Source organism: Oncorhynchus masou, chromosome 12, assembly GCF_036934945.1.
Source record: "Oncorhynchus masou masou isolate Uvic2021 chromosome 12, UVic_Omas_1.1, whole genome shotgun sequence".
Taxonomy (NCBI): domain Eukaryota; kingdom Metazoa; phylum Chordata; class Actinopteri; order Salmoniformes; family Salmonidae; genus Oncorhynchus; species Oncorhynchus masou.
This window is the reverse complement of record NC_088223.1, coordinates 55473304-55483232: the sequence shown is the minus strand read 5'-3', so window position 1 is coordinate 55483232 and position 9929 is coordinate 55473304. Positions and strand designations below refer to the sequence as shown.

Sequence of the window (9929 nt, the reverse complement as noted above, 5' to 3'; positions counted from 1 at the left end):
ATCCTGAGACAAGGCCGAGTATAACCCACAAAGATCTCCGCCACGGCACGACCCAAGGGGGGGGGGCGCCAACCCAGACAGGAAGATCACATCAGTGACTCAACCCACTCAAGTGATGCACCCCTCATAGGGACGGCATGAAAGAGCACCAGTAAGCCAGTGACTCAGCCCCTGTAATAGGGTTATAGGCAGAGAATCCCAGTGGAAAGAGGGGAACCAGCCAGGCAGAGACAGCCAGGGCAGTCCTTGCGCTTGCTCCACCCCCCTTCAGGTGTCACCCATCTTCCCCACTTATCCCCTGGGTAATTTATACAGTGCCTTGCAAAAGTATTCGGCCACCTTGAACTTTGCGACATTTTGCCACATTTCAGGCTTCAAACATAAAGATATAAAACTGTATTTTTTTGTGAAGAATCAACAACAAGTGGGACACAATCATGAAGTGGAACGACATTTATTGGATATTTCAAACTTTTTTAACAAATCAAAAACTGAAAAATTGGGCGTGCAAAATTATTCAGCCCCTTTACTTTCAGTGCAGCAAACTCTCTCCAGAAGTTCAGTGAGGATTTCTGAATGATCCAATGTTGACCTAAATGACTAATGATGATAAATACAATCCACCTGTGTGTAATCAAGTCTCCGTATAAATGCACCTGCACTGTGATAGTCTCAGAGGTCCGTTAAAAGCGCAGAGAGCATCGTGAAGAACAAGGAACACACCATGCAGGTCCGAGATACTGTTGTGAAGAAGTTTAAAGCCGGATTTGGATACAAAAAGATTTCCCAAGCTTTAAACATCCCAAGGAGCACAAACTGACCCTGAATAATTTTGCACGCCCAATTTTTCAGTTTTTGATTTGTTAAAAAAGTTTGAAATATCCAATAAATGTTGTTCCACTTAATGATTGTGTCCCACTTGTTGTTGATTCTTCACAAAAAACACAGTTTTACATCTTTATGTTTGAAGCCTGAAATGTGGCAAAAGGTTGCAAAGTTCAAGGGGGCCGAATACTTTCGCAAGGCACTGTACCTGTTTTCTGTCTGTGCCAGTTTATCTTGTTTGTTCAAGCCTACCAGCGTTTTATGTGTCAGCTCCTGTTTTTGCCAGTCTCTCTTCTCTCACCCTCCTGGTTTTGACCTCTGCCTGCCCCTGAGCCTGCCTGCCATCCTGTACCTTTGCCCCTACTCTGGATTACCAACCTCTGCCTTGTCTGACCCTGGGCCTGCCTGCCGTCCTGTACCTTTATCCCTACTCTGGATTACCAACCTCTGCCTTGTCTGACCCTGGGCCTGCTTGCCGTCCTGTACCTTTGTGCCACTACTCTGGATTATCGACCCCTACCTGCCTTGACCTGCCCCTGTTACAATAAACATTATACTTCTACACAGTCTGCACTTGGGTCTTACCTGAAACCTGATTGTATGAACTGGCCATGACTGACCCAGCAGACTTGGACCAGCTCCACATTGCCATCTCTCCCAAGGAGCCATCATTAGTACAAACAAGTATTTGCTTCGTGGTCTAATGGAAGGATTCCAAGACGTGGTCGAACGTCACGCCTTCATTCCCTTCAGACCGCTCGACTATAGCGTACATTATTACGCTGGTGTCCAGGAGGGCACTCGCCTGGGCCATGGCGGTGTGGGAGCAACAATTCGCCATCTGCTTCATTCTGGAGGTATTCATGGCGGAGGTGAGAAGTTGTTTTGAGGCACCGGTGTCCGGGAGAGAAGCTGCCCGAAGTTACTCCAGCTTCGGCAGGACTCCCTCAGACTATGCGGTGGAGATCCGCTCGCTATCAGCGGAGGGTATCTGGAACCCGGAGGCACTGTTTGACACTTCCCTGCATGGGTTATCAGAGGAGGTAAAGGATGAGCTGGCAGCCCTAAAACTACCGACGGATCTTGACTCATCGCTTTAACCATCCGGCTTGATGGTCGGCTACGGGAATGAAGGAGGGAGAAGAGGTACGATTGTGGTCCCAATCGCTCACTCAAGGATCCCACCTTGCATCTAAACTCCGGAAGTCCCCAGCATTTACGTGTCAGAGAGGGTCCAAGCTTACTCGAGCCCCCCCAAGATCCTCCGGAGACTGTCGATGCAGCTAGGCTGTCTCCATCCGACACCATACCCAGAGTTGTCTGTATTGAATTACTGCCGGTCATTATGTGTCTACCTGTCCCTTCAAGAGACCTTGCTCATTCGTTGGAGTGAGTACTCTGGTGGGCATTAAAGATCATTTTTTTGTCTCCCCTTGCTCGCCACCTGCGGTGGGGCGAACATTCCAAGTCTCTCCAGGTACTCATCGACTCGGGGGGCGATGTGAGTCTCATGGGTGTTACCCTGGTGTCCGAGCTGAGCATTCCCACTCAACCCCTCTCCATTCCCATGGGTATTAGATCACTGGATGTGTGCTCTATAGGTCTTCCTGAGGGCTTGGAAATTGCCCCAGACCTCTCTGCCAGCTCCGCAGAGTACCAGGACCTCCGGAAGGGGTTCAGTAAGACCCGGGCCATTTTGCCTCCACAGCATTGACCGGTATCCAAGAAGGTCAAGCCTGAGGTGCTGGGACGCCTCTATAGGCCTCTATAGGCTATGACCCAGGAAGTCGAGACTGGATTTACCCCCGCTCCAAGATCATTAGCCCCTCTGCTGTCCTCTGTTGCCCCGTACCCTCCATATTGTTCCTATATTTTCTGTGTCTAGAGTTAAAACTGTTGTTTCCAGGCCCACCCCTCTCCCCTGTCTCATTGACGGCCAACCGGCGTACATGATGAGACGTCTCCTGAAGGCTCGACCTGGGGGCAGGGGATTCCAGTACCTGGTTGACTGGGAGGGTTATGGCCCGGAGGAGAGGTGCTGGGTCTCCGCTAGGGACATCCTGGACCCAGGCCTCATCTCTGAGTTCCAGTGCCGGCACCCCGCTCAACCAGGTATGGGCCCAGGTAGGATGCAGGGGAGTGGGTGGTACTGTCACGCCCTGATCTGGTTCACCTGTCCTTATGCTTGTCGTCACCCATCTTCCCCACTTATCCCCTGGTATTTATACCTGTGTTGTCTGTCTGTTTGTGCCAGTTTGTCTTGTTTAGTCTACCATAGTTTTGTCTCAGCTCCTGCTTTTTCCAGTCTCTTTTCTCACCCTCCTGGTTTTGACCCTTGCCTGTCCTGACTCTGAGCTCGCCTGCCTGACGACTCTGCCTGACCCTAAGTCTGCCTGCCGTCCTGTACCTTTTGTCCCGACTCTGGATTACCGACCTCTGCCTGACCTGACCCTGGACCTGCCTGCCATCCTGTACCTTTGCCCCACTACTCTGGATTATCGACCCCTGCCTGCCTTAACCTGCCCCTGTTACAATAAACATTATACTTCTACACAGTCTGCACTTGGGTCTTACCTGATATACCTGTCATATAGCTCCCCTCCTTTTCATCAGGTCCCTTTGATGGGTTTTGCTCTGTTGAGGCATTTATCCAGGCCCACTTCACCATTACTAGATATGAAGTGCATAGTCGGCCCTCAACAAAGATCCTGGCTGACTCCTGATTGACTGTGCATATTTTCTCTAAATTACAGTTCATCTTTCCTTATATTCAGACTATGGTTAATTCATGATCTTGTGAGGAAAGTACTGTATGTCTGGCCTGTGCTGACTGGGCTGGCTGCCTGCTGTGGATGTTGCCTGCGTAGCGCCTCATGCCTCTGTAATTTGATTGGCGTTTGGATAGCACAGTATAATCGCATCAACTGGGAGCTTTCATAGCTCCCCTATGTCGGTGTCATCCATCCTTAATGATTGTATTGGATCAGCCCTGTTCAGGCCAGGTTTCATCTGTCTGTAATGGGAACACTAGCTACAGTACTTCACCTGGGTTAGGGAGTTGTGGAGGGAGGGCAGCTAGTGGGAATAACAGAACTGTCACTGGTTGTAAACAACAACTGTCTCCATTGAGCCAATTATATTCCCATAAGAACATGGATATTTTCACTAAACTGGACATTTTCAGTACCTTGGACAAGTACAAGCTAATGTTAGAGCCCAAATGTGATGTGGCCTTCTAAGAAGTGCTAATGATGTCTCAACATGGTTTATAAAACAATGCCTTGTCTGGTGGCCATTTCCTAATATTCAATGTTAGATTTTAAATGCACATTTTGAGCAGGCCTTTAGGTCATCTTTGACTCCTGGGTTCTGGGTCCAATATGTAAGCTGAATAATCAAAAGGCCTGCAGATAGACTTTAGCTAAGCTTCAAGCTAATGCTGGCGGAATGTTCTTGTGTTCTTCCAGAACAAACAGCACCACACTGCATCAGAGGCAAGTGCATTCATTAACATTTCTCCTTCACATGATGTGCAATTGAATTACCATCATGAAAGAAAACAATTATTAAATGAAGTGAAGGAGGACCTTTGATATTTCAACCTTGTACTTTATATTAGACACCAAAGGGCCATTGTTTCAGTTCTGTAGTCTAAGAGACATGCATTTTCATACATAAAAAATATATATATTATATATTTGCGTAATGAGAATTTTCTCATGGGTCAATGTAAAGGCTGTTATGTTATCCAACACAGCCTTAACCTCGTTCCACTTAACATCAGTCTACTAATGCACTATCATGTTGAAATCAACACAGCCTTAACCTCGTACCACTTAACATCAGTCTACTAATGCACTATCATGTTGAAATCAACACAGCCTTAACCTCGTTCCATAACATCAGTCTACTAATGCACTATCATGTTGAAATCAACACAGCCTTAACCTCGTACCACTTAACATCAGTCTACTAATGCACTATCATGTTGAAATCAACACAGCCTTAACCTCGTACCACTTAACATCAGTCTACTAATGCACTATCATGTTGAAATCAACACAGCCTTAACCTCGTACCACTTAACATCAGTCTACTAATGCACTATCATGTTGAAATCAACACAGCCTTAACCTCGTTCCACTTAACATCAGTCTACTAATGCACTATCATGTTGAAATCAACACAGCCTTAGCCTCGTACCACTTAACATCAGTCTACTAATGCACTATCATGTTGAAATCAACACAGCCTTAACCTCGTACCACTTAACATCAGTCTACTAATGCACTATCATGTTGAAATCAACACAGCCTTAATCCACTTAACATCAGTCTACTAATGCACTACCATGTTGAAATCAACACAGCCTTAATGTACCACTTAACATCAGTCTACTAATGCACTATCATGTTGAAATCAACACAGCCTTAGCCTCGTACCACTTAACATCAGTCTACTAATGCACTATCATGTTGAAATCAACACAGCCTTAACCTCGTACCACTTAACATCAGTCTACTAATGCACTATCATGTTGAAATCAACACAGCCTTAACCTCGTTCCACTTAACATCAGTCTACTAATGCACTATCATGTTGAAATCAACACAGCCTTAGTACCACTTAACATCAGTCTACTAATGCACTATCATGTTGAAATCAACACAGCCTTAACCTCGTACCATAACATCAGTCTACTAATGCACTATCATGTTGAAATCAACACAGCCTTAACCTCGTACCACTTAACATCAGCCTACTAATGCATTATCATGTTGAAATCAACACAGCCTTAATGTTCCACTTAACATCAGTCTACTAATGCACTATCATGTTGAAATCAACACAGCCTTAATCTTAACATCAGTCTACTAATGCACTATCATGTTGAAATAAGCCTCGTACCACTTAACATCAGTCTACTAATGCACTATCATGTTGAAATCAACACAGCCTTAAGTACCACTTAACATCAGTCTACTAATGCACTATCATGTTGAAATCAACACAGCCTTAACCTCGTTCCACTTAACATCAGTCTACTAATGCACTACCATGTTGAAATCAAACACTTAAGTACCACTTAACATCAGTCTACTAATGCACTATCATGTTGAAATCAACACAGCCTTAACCTCGTTCCACTTAACATCAGTCTACTAATGCACTATCATGTTGAAATCAACACAGCCTTAGCCTCGTACCACTTAACATCAGTCTACTAATGCACTATCATGTTGAAATCAACACAGCCTTAACCTCGTACCACTTAACATCAGTCTACTAATGCACTATCATGTTGAAATCAACACAGCCTTAACCTCGTTCCACTTAACATCAGTCTACTAATGCACTACCATGTTGAAATCAACACAGCCTTAACCTCGTACCACTTAACATCAGTCTACTAATGCACTATCATGTTGAAATCAACACAGCCTTATTACCACTTAACATCAGTCTACTAATGCACTATCATGTTGAAATCAACACAGCCTTAACCTCGTACCACTTAACATCAGTCTACTAATGCACTATCATGTTGAAATCAACACAGCCTTAACCTCGTTCCACTTAACATCAGTCTACTAATGCACTATCATGTTGAAATCAACACAGCCTTAACCACTTAACATCAGTCTACTAATGCACTATCATGTTGAAATCAACACAGCCTTAACCTCGTACCACTTAACATCAGTCTACTAATGCACTATCATGTTGAAATCAACGCAGCCTTAACCTCGTACCACTTAACATCAGTCTACTAATGCACTATCATGTTGAAATCAACACAGCCTTAACCTCGTTCTTAACATCAGTCTACTAATGCACTATCATGTTGAAATCAACGCAGCCTTAATACCACTTAACATCAGTCTACTAATGCAATCATGTTGAAATCAACGCAGCCTTAACCTCGTCCACTTAACATCAGTCTACTAATGCACTATCATGTTGAAATCAACACAGCCTTAACCTCGTTCCACTTAACATCAGTCTACTAATGCACTATCATGTTGAAATCAACACAGCCTTAACCTCGTACCACTTAACATCAGTCTACTAATGCACTATCATGTTGAAATCAACACAGCCTTAACCTCGTACCACTTAACATCAGTCTACTAATGCACTATCATGTTGAAATCAACACAGCCCAATGGCCATTGTTTTGTTTTTTTGTACACCAGGGCAGCTTCAAAGAGGACATCTTCTGTGAAATGATAAAAAAAGAGATGACTGCAATACAGCATCCCCCTACAGTGTGAAGCCCTCATTAATCTGATGGATACTGACAGCTGAATTGACAGGACCCTGTCATTATACCAAGTCCTCAACAAGCTTGTTAAGCAGAGGGCTGGATTCTATGCAGTAGTCCTGTCTGTAGTCCTGCCTGCAGGAGAAGATAATCTGACAGAAGCAGTAGGTCTGATGTGGAGGCAGGGCTGGACCTTGTGACCTAGTGCAGGGGGAGGGACACCATGATCTCCACGGCACTCCGTTGGCTGTTTCTGGTGTCCTTCATCGTGGTGACCATCGGCGGGAACGTGCTGGTGTGTTTGGCCGTGGTGCTCAGCCGCCGTCTGCGCCGCATTGCTAACTGCTTTGTTGTGTCGCTAGCTGTGACGGATCTGTTGTTGGGCCTGCTGGTGCTGCCCTTCTCTGCCACCCTGGAGCTGCGGAGTGGACACTGGCCCCTGGGGGGCACCCTATGTAACATCTATGTGTCTCTGGATGTGATGTTTTGTACGGCCTCCATTCTGACTCTGCTGGCCATCAGTGTGGACCGTTACCTGGCCATCTCAGCCCCACTCTGCTACCCCCGCAGGGTCACCCCTCCCCGAGTAGCCCTGGCCATCACCACCATCTGGGTCACTTCCCTGGCCATGTCCTTCCTCCCCATCCACCTGGGCTGGAACACGGCTGACTTCAGGGTGCAGAACCTGGACTGGGGCATTTGGGACGAGGTGGAGGAGGGACGCACCTGCCGCTTTGAGTGGCATAATAACTACGTGCTCCTAGATGCCTTTGGCACCTTCTACCTCCCACTACTGGTCATGTGCGGGATGTACCACTGCATCTTTCAGATAGCACGCAAACAGGTTCATTTTATTCCTTATATTTATTTGTTGTGTGGTAGTATCATCAGTGGTAGTAGTGATAACAGTAATTATGGCTGAAGCAGCAATAGTAGTACTCGAATAATTAGTAGTAGCTATTATAGTTTCATCCATTTATTAATGTCATCCTTTCAGTCATCCATCTGCTGACCCTCTTTCTCTTTAACCTGTCTTTATCCATCCATTCAGGTACGGCGTATCCGAGCTGCCACACCCTCATTCGCCCCCACAGCATCAGCGGCGGCCACAGCGCGGGAGCACAAGGCCACAGTGACTCTAGCAGCAGTCCTGGGGGCCTTCATTATCTGCTGGTTCCCCTATTACACCTTCTTTACCTGCATGGGCATCGGGGCAGAGACTAACCCCCCTACTACTGCCCACTCTGTGGTGCTGTGGCTGGGCTACTTTAACTCCGTTGTCAACCCCATCCTGTACCCGGCCTTGAATAGGGACTTCCGCAGAGCCTATGGGGAGCTGCTGTGCTGCAGGGGGCCGCGGTGGAGACACATATCCACAACTATCTGCGTGTCCTTGCAGAAACAAGTGCCCCTCTCTAGCGAACACAGAGACACTGATCTGACCAATGGCCACACTGACACCCTCACTAAAGACAATTAGCCAGAGGGAAAGAGCCTCACCTCTCAGAAGAGCAATGGCAGCAACATTGCTGACCAGACCTGGTAAAATACACAATGGATAGGGACTAGGTAACACATACAGGGCACTTTATAAAGGTGAATGAGGGACCGTTGTGCAGGAGCTAGTACAGTATGATATAAAATGGCTGATACGTTATCTACCACCTGCTTCTAAAACAAAGGAGAACAAACCCATACCGAGAAGATAAAGAGAACATAGCCGAGTCAATATTAACTGTCTAAATAGCTGTGTCCGTGCTGATCATTTCTCAGCTAACTGAGGGAGACATAGGCAGTTAAATGTTTTGGTGATCCTCTCTGTTGCAGACCCACTTGTGGTGAATTAGTGACTAACCTGGATGGATTTACTTGAGTGTATATGTGTGTTCATCCCTAAAAGGTACAGAATGTCCAGTCAGAGCTACAGTATGTTGGATGGCTTCCAGGAGGTTGGCGGAGGGGATACAAGGACATCTGGATGTGTCATCCAGGCATCCTGGCCCCATATGGGATACCTGTCCACCTTTAAATAATGTACCCCTGCATCAACAGCCAGTTGATGTAGTTCCACTGGGCATAGGTTCCCTCACGTCAGTGGTTTCTAAACCTTTTGGTGTCGTGACATCTTCCTATGGTCCTCAGATTAACATAACTGTTTCCTGCCACAGCCGACAGCCCAATCTGTGACGCAGTAGAAATAACTGACCTACTGTTTGACAATTATTAGCTCACATCAACCCAACAACCCCCACATTCACATGTGCTGCCAAGATACACTCACCTGTGCTGCTATTATATGGCATGTGACATTCACACCATGAGACATTACTGTTGACTGTTTATCAGAATGTAGTGTAATTTGCCCACTGGATTTGTAGACTTTGTTTCTGTCTGACCATGTGACCTCATATTGTACATACAATAGTTCATAATATAAGTGAATGACATTTATCAAAAAGTCCCCGCACAATCAAATACTCTCATTCACACTCAGACAATTGCAAACTATGTACTTTGTCTGCAATGACTTCTATAAATGACATGTCCCTGCCCTCTAGTGACTAAATGTGTCATCACACTCACCCTCACAAGAAGAGGTGACAAAATCAATTGTATCAGTATCTGTGTGTACAAATCATTGTTACAGACATATGTTTATCTATAATGTATTATACATGTACATACGACCAATTATAATGACCTAATATGACCTGGTTATTGTTGAACTGCAAAGCAAGAAATAAAATTCCAATCTGAAAATGGAATTTAAACGTCACCTGACAATTTATTTTCACTAAGCACTTTCAGGCATGATACAGTACAGTACCTGTACTGTAAT

At 45.5% G+C, this 9929-nt stretch overlaps 1 protein-coding gene across 1 annotated transcript; it reads left to right on the top strand.

Annotated features, from left to right (window-relative positions):
* The first annotated feature begins 7278 nt into the window (after positions 1-7278).
* On the top strand, positions 7279-9701 carry LOC135549166 (histamine H2 receptor-like). Its single transcript, XM_064979209.1, has 2 exons — positions 7279-7934; positions 8142-9701. Exons 1-2 carry the CDS (start codon positions 7314-7316, stop codon positions 8568-8570), a joined length of 1050 nt encoding a protein of 349 aa, XP_064835281.1. The 5' UTR covers positions 7279-7313; the 3' UTR covers positions 8571-9701.
* The last annotated feature ends 228 nt before the right edge of the window (positions 9702-9929 follow it).